At 33.5% G+C, this 14,396-nt stretch overlaps 1 protein-coding gene across 1 annotated transcript; it reads left to right on the top strand.

Moving 5' to 3' along the window:
• The first annotated feature begins 9,077 nt into the window (after positions 1-9,077).
• LOC131073151 (disease resistance protein RPV1) lies at positions 9,078-14,072 on the top strand. Its single transcript, XM_058009536.2, has 2 exons — positions 9,078-9,786; positions 11,234-14,072. The coding sequence occupies exons 1-2, from the start codon at positions 9,200-9,202 to the stop codon at positions 13,947-13,949; spliced, it is 3,303 nt and encodes a 1,100-aa protein (XP_057865519.1). The 5' UTR covers positions 9,078-9,199; the 3' UTR covers positions 13,950-14,072.
• Positions 14,073-14,396: the final 324 nt, after the last annotated feature.

Below are 14,396 nucleotides of genomic sequence, written 5' to 3'. Positions count from 1 at the left end.
ACAAGCACCCAAGCCATCCATGGTGGAGTAGAAAGCAGAGGCAAAAAACTGAAAGTGACCCCGAAGCTTTGAAAGAATCAAATGAATGCACTCTGTGTCTGTCTTGATCTTGCTACAGCCCTGAAGAACAAATCGGGTAGTCTTGAACTTGTTCAAAAAATCCTCAATGGTGGGAAAGGAATAAGGGGACAAAGAAACCAACTCTACCTCAATTTGTAATACCTGAATCTCATTGGCCCTCCCAAAGAGAGAATCAAACTTCAACCACATAGCCCGAGGATTGAGCAACTCATCAAGGTAAAATAGAAGACTGTCGAAGACATGCAAGGAGAGAAAATCCATGGCCTCATCCATCTTGTTCCTATGCATAAGAAGCTCATAAGGACATTGAAATACTAGTTGAACCTCATCCAAACAAGACCACAACCCTCACGCCCTGAGAACCCTCGTGATGCAAGGCTTCTAGGTGTGATATTTATGTGAAGTCAACAATTCAACTGAAGGATCTGCCATGAGAACAAAAAACTCTGCACCTGCTTCTTGGTTTTTTTTATTATGTGATCTTTCAGAATAGACAGAAGATGCAGAAGGGTTTGTTTGTCTTGGAGAATTTAGGTGTTCTTGATTTCTGATATAAATGATAGAAAGCGAGAAAAAAACACCCCCCCACAATAGAGAAGGAAGTAGTGCATGAGAAAAAAAACTTCAAACTGATATCTCATATACCTAGTGAAAATTCTGAGAAAAAAGATCACAAATTTGAATAGAGCATGCTAAGAGCTTTCCAACTCTTATTCGTTTTCGAAAAATGGAGTCCGTTTGTCCATTCTACGGCCCCAGAAGTGCGAAAAAGAAGCCCGAATTTGATTGGAAAAAAGTACAATCAAACAGCATATGCAGGAAAAAAAATCTAGCTCCATGACATCCGGCTCGGAACTAGCTTTTCGACGCCTATTTGTTCGCCAAAATCTGACTCTGGATGCTCAAAATAGACCCAAAAAACCAACCCCCTCTCAAAAAAGACTAGAGAGAGGAGGAAATGGCTGAAGGGCGATGATGGTGGTGGCGGGGGCGGGCAGAGGTGGTGCTCGGGCCGACCGGAGGTGGTGCAACCTGGGTGGAGCGGAGCTGCTTGGCGGACCAGCGGTCGTGGAAGGAGCGGCGATGATTGCTGGTGGCGGAGATCGAAGGTTGCTGGCGGTGCCAAAGGGCCGGCGGGGGCCTAAGTGGCAGGTGAGGGCCGCAGGGTCGAACTAATAGGATTGGTCGCCGTACGGCGGCCGGACTGTCAGGTCGACGATACTGGCATAAGACCCAAAAAATCTCTTTTTTTTAAACTTTGCTTTTCACAGTTTTTTAATTTTTATTTTTTTGAATTATTTTTTTTTATAAAATCAAAAATCTGGCCAGCATGCTATAAAAAGACATTTTTTTATTTTTATTTTTTGAATTTTTTTCTCGATTTGTGTGCCAGGGTCGTACGACCTTGATCTAAAAAAAAATACTCCTAGAGGCTCAGGAACCAAAATAGGTCAAATTTTATATGCCTATAAGGGTTTTTGGGCCTTCTGAGCACGTTGGAGAGGTCCGTTTAGGCCCAAAGTTCTCATAAAAAAATCCTAACCCTTATCACAAAAAAAATTGCCTGAAACCCCAGATCTGCTTCCAATGCAAAAATTCTCAAAAACAAGAACAGGTAGCTGCAGATCTGAGCTCTGATACCATATTGCAGTTGAGAAATACAACACCATAGGAGCCTGAAGATCTTTTGCAAGCTGAATAACCTGTTACAAGGAGAAGCAATGAAGCAATAATCTAAAGAACTCACAAAACATAGGAAAAATATTCTCAAAAGATGAGAGCTCCAATTCACCAAAAAAGTATTGTGAAAAGATAATACAAAAAAAGCAAAATTAACCTCTAATAGGTCAATAAACCCTAAAAAGGGAAAACCCTAGGCTTGCACATAATAATTAATAAAATAATTAATTAATATGCACCTAATGTTAGCTTAAGTGTAAAATGATAATTGGGAACTTAAAAAATTAAACAAATATTATTTAATTAATCAAGTAAAGACCCAATTACTCTAACAGTTTTTATACCCATCCTAAATTGTCCTTGATGCTCAACTCCTTGATTCAATTTTATATTTTTTTAAGAGTTGGGTTTGTAGTCATACACTTAGTTTAGTATTATTTTTGTTGTCCCTCAGGTGTTTTCTCATGAGCATCTTGCACTAGGTTGTCATTTTGGAACTTTCTTTTATGTCACTCTTATATGCATGTTATTTTTGCTTCTTTCAAAGTTTGATCCCCAAAAAATCAAAGTGTTTCACTCTTTTTCTATCACAACTTCAAGATAACCTTCATTGACATATTTGTTATGAAGTACCTTTGGTTACCAAACCCTAATAATTTTCAAAGAATTATTCCATTGGGTTCAAGGATTGGTTTTTCTTTGAGTATAACACCTTATACAAGAAATTGAACACTTTAGTATCACTTAATCTTGTGCTTCTCAATATGTTGTTAGACATCAAAACTATTAGATCCTCAACTCCTATAGTATGGATAGTGATGATAACTTGAACATGAAGACAAGGATGGATTCATATAGCTAAGAATTGGCACTAAAGGTACTCTGGAGCTGATTGGTTTTTTGGATTGATCATGATTTTAGGATAAATATAGTGTTGTTCATTCTACATGAGTTTCTTGGATCAAAAGATCCACCAAGAATGACATGTTGAAAATTAATTTTGAATGAACTTAACATCTTTGTCAATAAGAAAATATAGATTTATTGTAAATATTAAGTTGATACTCAAAAAAAATTAACCTATGTTGAAATATCTTTATCTGAATGAGAGTAAAATACTGATTTAAATTAAGATTTTTTTTTTACATTTAAATGTTTGAGTTTACTTCTTTATATACACATCTATTTGGCCAATTGTAGCAACGACATCTAAAAAAATCCTTTATCCTCTAATTTTTGGATGTCCATACCATGTTCCAAAGCTCCCATTTTCGCATAGGATGGGAGGATGTTGGCAAAGTTTGTGGAGTTTGGGTTTATACCAGCCAATCACCTTAGTTTTGGAAGTTTTTAAGTCCTTTTTGCCAAAAGAATTTTGCACATAGCTGCCGATCAAATCATTCCACAAAACCACGTATCTCTGAGGCATTGCTCAAAACAGTTCACTTGCCTGGTCTATGCAGGTTCCATATTTTGGATGCAAAAAATCGTACATTTCTATTATAGTTTGATGGATGCCCATGTCCTCTTTTGAAGCTCCCATTGTCGTTTCTTATAAAACTAGTATACCTATATTTAAAAAATATATGTTAAATATGCCGAGATATCTTATAATAGAAGAGAATCATCTTAAAATAAATATTCTTCTAAAATACTAAACACCAAGAATACAAATCCATTGAAGTTCTCATGCAAAAAGCTAGAATCTAGCTGGAGACAAGTGGCGAGGGTTCTATTTTATTTGGAGTAATAAAATAACACCTCCACAAAAGCTGAAACATGACATATTTCATGCATTTACCTATCATTTGCATCTAAAATTGTTTCAAAAATGGATTTTTTGTTTATAGACATTTTGATGTCATTGTAGATGCCTCTCAACATAACAATCATAAGTTAGAATATGAAGCAATGATGTTTTATGCATCCACTTGACGTCATGCAAGAATTGACTCAATTCAAAATTAACAACAACTACCGTTTGAGCAGGAAAGACATTGGCACTGGCAACAAGAACAAATTAGACAAGTTATTAGAGAATGGAAAGAAATTTATTAATGACAGTAGCTGAAAAATTCTCTAAGGAATAATCTAGGTAGAACAAAGCATGAGAAAAAGAATTCATTTGGAGAAGATAATTTCAGAGCTAGAAATTGAGTGATTGAAATAATAAAACTCACCATTAGAATTATTTATTAAAATTATATCTCTTACTTTTGTAAATAATATAGGAGTTAGCTTATAAGGAAATTATTTTTGGTAGGAACTTCTTCTTAATTTATGATTGGATCCACTTTGCAAAAGATGGGCAACTGCATGTGAAACTTTATGAATATGTTAAATAATTTGCAATGGTAGAAAGTTACTTGGTAGAGTGGTCAAGACTATGTACTTTGAAATTACAGGTTGGGGATTGAATTCCTTTTGATCTTGCCTTTTATTTTGACACATCAATGCATTAATTTAAAATACAACTTATCAAATTTTTTTATTACTATTAATTGCAAGTAAGAAACAATATTCAAATGTAAATACATAACAGAGTAATATGATTTTAAGAGAAAAGAAAATTAAAATAAAATTTTATGAACTTTATCTTTTAAATTTTTATTTATGCAAAAACTTCATTTTCCTTTCTTAAGAAAGTTTGTAATTATCAATAATAGAGATACTTAATAAATGTATTGTGCATGTTGAAACATTAGAGAATTAAAGGCTATCAACAGTCTTAGATCGTAGTAAAAAGTATGTAATCATAGGAAAGGTTATATATATATTCGCTTCTTCTCTTTTAAAGTATCCAAAAGGGTAGATTAAATTTATTGTAGTAGAATTATGTATGATAAATGGGTGAGTGTCGAATATGGGGAAATAGGGAAGGGTAAATATTGATGTTTGATTTACAAGTTGGTAGTCGACATAAATCTTTGGCCAAAGTGTAAATAATCAATATGATGTATGTTGATTTTTTTTTCTTTACTCCCTACAATATCATGGAAATAGGACTACATATTCATGGGTGATATACATGTTAGATATTGTCATGTTGCCCTAGGATCGCATCCCACTTGTAGGTTCTAGTTTGCTAGGAGCTTCATGCTAGGGTTGGGAGCTCATTGAGAACTGAGGAAGCGATTGCTTTGTGTTTGGACGGAAAATGTGCCTGGATCATATGTTCATCTCAAAAGAGTAGATGGAGAGGGGTCCGCAGTGATTGGAGATGGTTTTATCATATCCTTATGTTTATTGTTTCATGCAATTTGACCATTGGGTCAATTGTATCTATAATAATTTTTGACCTCATGGTCACATGTTCATGTATTTTGTCATATAAGGCCTCATTTTGTACAATACCTCAATTAGCGATTAATTTTATAAATAAAAAACTTTGATGTAATTATTGATCGGATTTTAGTTAATGAAAATTATTAGGGATTTTCTAAGTTTTATAATTTATAAGAATTTAAGTCTCTATAGAAAGTCTATAACAATTTTATCCCAATGGAATGCTAAATCCTCTTTTCAGTTATATGAAAATGATCAAGATTCATTTGTAAGTTATGAGATGAATCTCTTGATGGATTAAATTTTTTCTGATAGACTACATAGTTGTGTAAGATCCCAAGGAGGAGGCATTTCCATTATGTATTTGACCTTTGTCAAATCCACTTCAATGCTTCTTATGGCAATAGTGAAGTCCAATAGTTTATAAAATGTGAAACTAAAATAACATTTCTTAGGATTGAAGCACACCTTGTATTTCCTTAATTTATCAAATACCATCACATAGTGGCTAGATATTCTGCATTTATTTTTTATTTTCCCAAAATATCACCATATAAATTTTGACAATATCGTGAACCAATTCATAAAAGATGATGGCCATAGCTTGTTGATGGGTTTCACCTACATTCTTCTAATCAAAAGGAATGAGTTGATAACCAAAAGTTCTCCAAGGCTTAGTTGATGCCACTTTATTTATATCCTAACTAAAATAATAATTCTTAAAGGTACACAATTATCACCAATTTCAATGTCTACACAATACACAAAGGAATACTTTTAAAGAGATAGACATGTGGCTAAGAATGTGTAATAGGCTAGATAAGATAGGTCATGGAATTAAATTATATAGTGGCATATATGTAATTTTGTTGTAAAATCTACAAAATTAAGAATCTTGTATCACACAAAAAATGAGATTTCAAGCATACACTCAAATTTATTTCCCTTTGAATGGTTGGCAAAGTTTTGTTGGTAACCATTTGAGATGACTTTAAGATATCTTTTTGTATTATTTTTGTCAACCTTATATATTTGGTGCATGAGTTTTGTTCCAAGGTGAAGAAAATACTATTTGCCTACAAAAATGAGAGCAAACCAATTGATTGATCTCTCTTTGTTGCCATAAAGTTATAACATTCTACAAAAATGAAAGTAAGACAACTCATTTATCTTTCTTTTTTGTTGTAAATGGGACACACAAGAGCCATAAATAATTCCAACTATTCTAGAACTACTTATTGTGGCTAACAACAAATCCGACTAAAAGTGGCTTAGCCATTGATAATCCATAGAATAAAGGGGTTTAATAATTACTAGAGTAACAATTGGCACTAGAAAGATAGATTGTCAAGATCTTACTTCACAACATTGTCAAATGTTCAAAGATTATTAGATTTGCAAATATCTTTTTCATTCTAATGTTAAATGTATGCACCCATATAAAACAATGTGTATGCAATTCTATAAAACACAAGGAACATTATCTTTAAAAAATATTCAAAACAAATTAAAAATAAATCATATTGATATATTTGAATACATAACATAAAAATAACTACCATTATTTGATATTTAATATTGAAAGAAATATGAAACAAAACAACCTTTAATATAATAGATTTCAAAAAAATAATTATCACATAATTTAATAGATTAATTTTTAAATTGATTAATAAATAAAAGTACTTCTAACAAATTTGATATAGGGGAAAGGACCTAGTAGTTGTGCACCCTCACTTCGCGCTTCTCAAAATCCTACATGGTAATTTTAAATCACTTTGATTTTTTTACAGCAACTTACTTGGCAAGTCCCTTGCTTATAACTAAGGTTTCGGGGCCACATCATTAAATATGATGCCACATCAGCATGCTTTTTGCCAAGGTGTCCAAAACAACCCAAAAAAGGTGAGACCAATAGGTGTGCAAAAGGGCCCCAATACTTGTGTAGCTGATGTGGCATCACATGATTGGTTACTTTTCACAACAAATGGTATATTTCATACAACTATTGGTGCAATGTTATACAAAGGTTGGATATTAAATCAACATATTGGGGTATTAAATCAACAACTTCTATCACAAGAATTGGAATGCACTCAACTACTAGGTCCTTTCCCCTATCTATTTTAAATCTAAGGGCATGCTCATTAAACCTATGTATCTTAATCAAATAAATAGAAACTTGTAGAAAATTACTTTGGTTGTTCATATGCATAGATGATTGGAACAGATAAAGGCTACAAGACTTTGCAAACCATGTGAGCAAGAAAAAGTTAAAAAAAGAAAATCAAACATTGAAAAAAGTAAAGAAAGTGGACTTCAAAAGAAAAAAAGTTGGCACGCCTAGTGTGTCGGTGAAGTTGGTGTGTCAAAATAACAATTACTTTAGAAAAAGTGGGCCTAGGCTTGCAAATGGATTAAGAAACACCTAATGTCATAACCTTAACAAACTCAAGGTGAAAAACTCAAAATTTAAAAAACCCAAAAACAAATTAAACAAATTCAATGTCAAAGCTAAAGCTTGAACCTATCCATAAAATACAAGATTATTGTGTATTCCAATCTATTCCTTATCCTTAAATTTTTAAACCCTCAATGGAAAAAGCTATTGTACAAAATTCTATTTTCAATTATATAACAAAACAATAAGTGATAATTTCATTACTTTTTTCAAAAATTGAGAGGGGATAAAAACTAGTATACCTACATCTAAAATATATATGTAAAATATGCTGAGAGATATCTTAAATAATAGAAGAGAATTATCTGTAAAATAAATGTTTTTCTAAAATACTATACACCAAGAATACAAATCTATATTAAAGTCCTAGATGCAAAAATCTATGAATCTAGGTGGAGAGAAGTGGTGGGGGTTCTATTTTATTTGGAGTAATAAAATAATGCCTCCAGAAAAGTTGAAACATGACATATTAGATGTCATTGTAGATGCCTTTGGGCATAACAACAAAACTAATAATGAGAAATGAGAAGAAAGTATATAGTGACAAATCCAAGAGTCATTTTTATAGGTAGATAAGATCAAAATAACATCAAGACTAAGAAGACAACAAATTATGTCACAATAATAAATATAAAGGTGGAGGAAATTATTTTGGTGGTATGCAAGACTAAGAGACTTTGTGCATCATGTGAACATGAAAAAGTTACCAAAGCAAACCCCCAAAAGACTAAAAGTTGGCACACCTACTATGTGAGTGAAGTTGACATGATAGAACAACAATTACTCTAAAAGTTGGCACACCTACTATGTGAGTGAAGTTGACATGATAGAACAACAATTACTCTAAAAGTTGGCACACCGACTATGTGAGTGAAGTTGACATGATAGAATAACAATTACTCTAGTAAACATGTACACACTTCCAAATAGACTAAACAAAACCTAATGTCATAATCTCCACAAAATTGAAATAATCAACTCAAATTTTAAACACTCAAAAGAAAATTAAACAAATTGAATGTAGAGTTTGAGTTGTACACAAAACACATGACTATTATTTATTCCAATATTTTTCTTATCTTTAAAATTTTAAACCATCAATGAAAAACTATTGTCAAAAATCTATTTTCAAAGATATAATAAAACAATAAATAATAATTTTATAACTTTCTTCAAAATTGATAGAAGATAAAATGATAGAATAACTAGATAAAAACAATTTGATAGTGTTATGAAGAATGAGAAGAAATAATATAATGACAAATCCAAGAATCATTTCAACATGTAGATAAGATCAAAAGAACATCAATATATAGAAGACAACCAATTATGTTAAAAAAAAAAAACAATAAATAGAGAGGCCGAGGAAATTACTCTCTAGCTGCATGCAAAGATGATTGTAACGGATGAAAGACTACAAAAAGTTCAAGCACCACGTGAACACGGAAAATTAAAAATGCAAACTAAAGATTAATATGACGTAATGAGTGTGGAGTCTGGACCACAAGAAGAATAAAAGTCAGCACGCCTGCCGTGCCAGTGAAGTTAATGTAACGGAATAACAGTTAAGCAAAAGTGGGCACTCTATAAGTAGATTCGGCAGGCCATTATGTGATCAGAATTGAAAGATCTGAGATTTAGGGTTGAATCCTCTGTTAGAAGCTTTCCTCTTTCAGATCCAGCTCTAATTTCATGGCATCTACTTCTACTTGTAACCCTCAGCTTGAAGAATCTGCCCCATCTACTTCTACTTCTGGTGGATCCTCGGTTCCCGACTTTCTCAGATACGAGCCTCCCACAACGAAACTTGCCTTCCACAGCGATAAGAGGTATCATGTTTTTCTGAGTTTCAGGGGACCAGATGTCAGAAAGACTCTGGTCGATCACCTATTTGAAGCTCTTTCTGCAGCAGGACTCAAAGTCTACAAAGATGATGAAAATCTGGAAAAGGGGGAAAAGATCTGGCCGAGCTTGGAAGGGGCAATCAAGAGCAGTGTCATACGCATTCCTGTATTTTCCAGAGGCTATGCAGAGTCAGTATGGTGTCTCAAGGAGGCCGCTGCAATGTTGAGCACCCCTGATTTGATCATTCCTCTTTTTTATCATGTGAATCCAACCTATGTGAGATATCCTCTAAATGAGTCGAGTTACTATAAGGAATCATTTCTGAAGCATTATGGCCAGCCAGATCGACACCGAAGAGGAGAGGTTGATGAATGGAAGCATGCCCTTTTCCAGATCTGTGATCGCTCAGGCTGGTCCACGGATTCAACTCAAGGGTAAGTAACGAAACACACTTTCTGCTTGCGTTTCCAGAATTTCATCACTGCGGTTGGATAATAGATGAGATCTGTGTCTCCATTCAAAATATAGTAATTTGAACAGAAGGTTTTAGGGAAGGGGTTTTGTCGTCTAGTTTAATTTTGTGTCTCCACACAAATTATAAATAGATACTTTTTAAGTAAAAGAAAAATATTTAAATAAGAAATATTAAAAATTGAAGAAGAGATGTATCATGATCTTTTAAAAAAATTTGATGTGATTTTATTTTTAAGATCTTATATGATACATTTCTTGTTTAATTTTTTTTATACAATATCTCTTGTTTAAATATTTTACTTTTACTTAAAATTTATATATATGTAATTTTCTTATATAATGTTATATGAATTTTCTTACTTTTATTTAAATTTTTTTAAATATCATTGTTTAAAAATTTCCTAACTTTTTCAATAATTTCAATCAATGTAATTTTAGCTCACCGTTTTTAATATTATAATTTAATTAAAAAATATTTCTATTTATTTTTTATATTTTTTGTTTGATTTATTATTACCTATATCCCCTCAGAACACTTAGTAAACAAATTTTCAAATGTAATTAGTTAAATAAGAATTATATCATAATTTTAAAATCTTATTCTACTTATTTTTTTCAAGTAATTTTGACTTGAATATTCTTTTATGATCATTCAAAAAATAGTTAGTTCTAAAGGAAAAATAAAAAATAACAAAAGAAAACTTAAAGTAGTAGTAGAATAATTATTTGCTTATTAGAAACCTCATCCTTAACATAAACACTCAACAATAATAGTAGGTTTGCTTATTAAGAACCTCATTTCTAACATAAACACTCCACAATAATAATCAATGGAATTTGAATCTTGATGATAAAAACAATAATGTTACATTTAAACCATTACTCTATATCAGAATTAAACACTTTTTCATTATTTAACTATTAAAGATAGATTAATTTTTACCTCAGCTAACATCATTGCCCAACAATATTTCAAATATACTTATTTTATTTACCCATTTTATTTTTAATTGACAAATAAAAAATAACTTTGTTCAAACTGTTAATATTTAAATTGCCTCCTATTAAGCTATTAACACTCCTCTAATATTATATCTTTTTAATATATTAACTTAAAATATACTTAAGAGCCATCATAAATAATGGACTTCTTTATAGACCTCAAACATTCCGAAATGTTAATTATTCGCATCACTGGCAAATTTTTCAAAGATGTCTTTTAACATGTATGAAAAGAATGCTTTATTTGCTGATTTTTCTTATGCTTTATTTGCTGATTTTTCTTTCCTATATTATATTTGAAAATTTTATTTTACATCTTTTCTTGCAATTCTCTACGGAGAAGTAGATTGAGGATAATTAGAAATATTTTTTCCAATATTTATTGATATAGTGTGGTCATTGTAGGTACGAAGCTCGCTTGGTAAAGATAGTGGTGAATGATCTGATGAAGACATTGGATAGAGTGCCGTTGCATGTTGCCAAGCATCCAGTGGGAATGGACAGCATCAAAGATGCCCTCATTCAAAAATTAAATCTTAAATCAGTGGAGAATGTGATTAAAGTTGGAATATGGGGCATTGGTGGTATTGGCAAGACCACAGTTGCCAAAGCCCTCTACAATCAACTTCATAATGATTTTGATGCTGCTTCTTTTATATTTAATGTCCGCACCAGTTCTGCAGAGCCCACAGGCCTTCCAAAATTGCAGAAAAAAATTATCAAAGATTTAACTACATATGATATAGAAGTGGACAATGTTGATAAAGGCATATCATTGTTCACACAACATTTGGGAGGAAAAAATGTTCTATTGATTTTGGATGATGTGGATGCTGTTGAACATTTGGATGCTTTGGTTGGGGACTGGCTGTGTTCTGGAAGCAGAGTTATAATAACTTCTAGAGACAAACGCATTTTCAATGTTGCCCAGGTCTCATCCCAATGCATCCACGAGATTAGTGGATTGGAGATAAATGAAAGCCTCCAATTATTTAGTTGGCATGCTTTTTTGAGAGCATCTCCAAGTCCGAGATATGAAGATCTGTCAAAAAAAATAGTGGAAGCTTGCAAGGGTCATCCTCTTTCATTGGAGGTGCTTGGATCCTACTTGTATGGGCAGAATGACATAGATTGCTGGAAGGAAGCTCTTGACAACATTACCCTTCGCCCCGAAATTCATGATAGGCTTTATATCAGTTATAAAGCTCTCAGTGACGAGGAAAAGGAAATATTCCTTGACATTGCTTGCTTCTTTATTGGCGAAGAAAAGACATGTCCTGTCATTTTTTGGAAATCCTTGTACAAGATGGTCAACACTGCTGTTTCTAATCTTTCAATGAAGTTATTGATAAAGATTGACGAAGAGGGTGTATTTGATATGCATGACCACTTGCAAGATATGGGGCGAAGTGTTGCTGAAAAAGAAGGTACCCGACAATGGGAGGCTGCCCATCCAAGCACGACCATATCCAACAACAATTTATCTCGCCTTCGAGTCAATGGAGGTAATCCACAAAGGCTTGAAATGCTGTACAAACCTGGTCTTCGTTATCTTCATTTGCAAAATCTACACATTGAAGTCATGACAAAAGACACACCAGTCATGCTTCCCCCAAGTTTGATATGGTTAAGGATGGATCATTGTCAAATAAAGAAGCGGCGTCACTCCATTAAGGGCATCGCTTTGGAATTGAAGACAACAATAAAGAAGCGACGACACTCCATTAAGGGAACCACTTTGGAATTGAAGACCATGCAACTGCGATCCTGCGATGGCATCGACAACCTTTCTGTCGCCTCCCTATTTTTACTTCCTACTATAAAGCTTCATCACTTGGAGTTGCCATGGTGTCAAAGCTTAAATAACCTCCCCAATACCATCGGCAATTTGTCACAACTGCAACACTTGGACTTGAGATTGTGTCGGAGCTTAAATAATCTCCCCGATACCATTGGCAATTTGTCACAGCTGCAACATTTGAACTTGCAATGGTGTCAAAGCTTAAATAACCTCCCTGATACCATTGGCAATTTGTCACAGTTGCAGCACTTGGACTTGCAATGGTGTCAAAGCTTAAATAACCTCCCCGATACCATTGGCAATTTGTCACAGCTGCAATACTTGGACTTACAATGGTGTCAAAGCTTAAATAACCTCCCTGATACCATTGGCAATTTGTCACAGCTGCAACACTTGGACTTGCAACGGTGTGAAAGCTTACATAACCTCCCCTATACCATTGGCAATTTGTCACAGCTGCAAAACTTGAACTTAAATAACCTCCCTGATACCATTGGCAATTTGTCACAGCTGCAGTGCTTGGACTTGCAATGGTGTCAAAGTTTAAATAACCTTCCCTATACCATTGGCAATTTGTCACAGCTGCAACACTTGGACTTGCAATGCTGTCAAAGTTTAAGTAACCTCCCTTATACCATTGGCAATTTGTCACAGCTGCAACACTTGAACTTGAAATGGTGTCAAAGTTTAAATTACCTCCCCGATACCATTGGCAATTTGTCACAGCTACAGCACTTGGACTTGCAATCATGTCAAAGCTTAAATAACCTCCCCGATACCATTGGCAATTTGTCACAGCTGCAACACTTGGACTTGCAATGGTGTCAAAGCTTAAATAACCTCCCCGATACCATTGGCAATTTGTCAAAGCTGCAACACTTGGACTTGCAATGGTGTGAAAGCTTAAATAACCTCCCCGATACCATTGGCAATTTGTCACAGCTGCAGCACTTGGACTTGCAACGGTGTGAAAGCTTAAATAACCTCCCCGATACCATTGGCAATTTGTCACAGCTGCAGTGCTTGGACTTGCAATGGTGTCAAAGTTTAAGTAACCTCCCCTATACCATTGGCAATTTGTCACAACTACAACACTTGAACTTGCAATGGTGTCAAAGTTTAAGTAACCTCCCCTATACCATTGGCAATTTGTCACAACTGCAACACTTGGACTTGTTTCATTGTGAAAGCTTAAGATGTTTGCCTGATACCATTAGCAACCTGTCACAGTTGCAGCACTTGGACTTGAGATGGTGTACAAGCTTAAATAACTTGTCTGATATCATTGGCAACCTATCACAGGTAAATGTGTTACGGTAGAATGCATAAGTTTAAATTGGGGAGAATGTAAAAGTTTAATTATTAATGTCTCTAGCGATAACATAAATCTGAGTATTACTATGTAATTGAAATTGTATTGTTTGCACTTGTACATCCTACAAAAGATTTTTTTTTTTTAAATTTATTTATCTCGTTCCATAACAAGTTGCATCCCGTTTACTATGTTGAGATGGAGTATCATTTGTTTTTACCTTCTCTGATGGAAAATGGCGGCCACTTGTTTAATAGATATGAAAATTGAGTCATCATTCCATATAAATATTAATACCAATGAATAGTTTCAATCAAATCTAACTGATTTTTTCATATTGTTACACACCAAAGGTGTGATCTAGTTTGAGAGATGGACAGTGTTAAATTACTTTAAAGTCAGATTTAAGAGGTCTGCTTATATTAAATTATTTATGCCCATTGTTTTTTATTATA

The sequence above is a fragment of the Cryptomeria japonica genome, chromosome 1, assembly GCF_030272615.1.
Source record: "Cryptomeria japonica chromosome 1, Sugi_1.0, whole genome shotgun sequence".
Lineage (NCBI taxonomy): Eukaryota > Viridiplantae > Streptophyta > Pinopsida > Cupressales > Cupressaceae > Cryptomeria > Cryptomeria japonica.
Note: the sequence above shows the minus strand (reverse complement) of the source record. Positions and strands in the feature narration are given on the sequence as shown.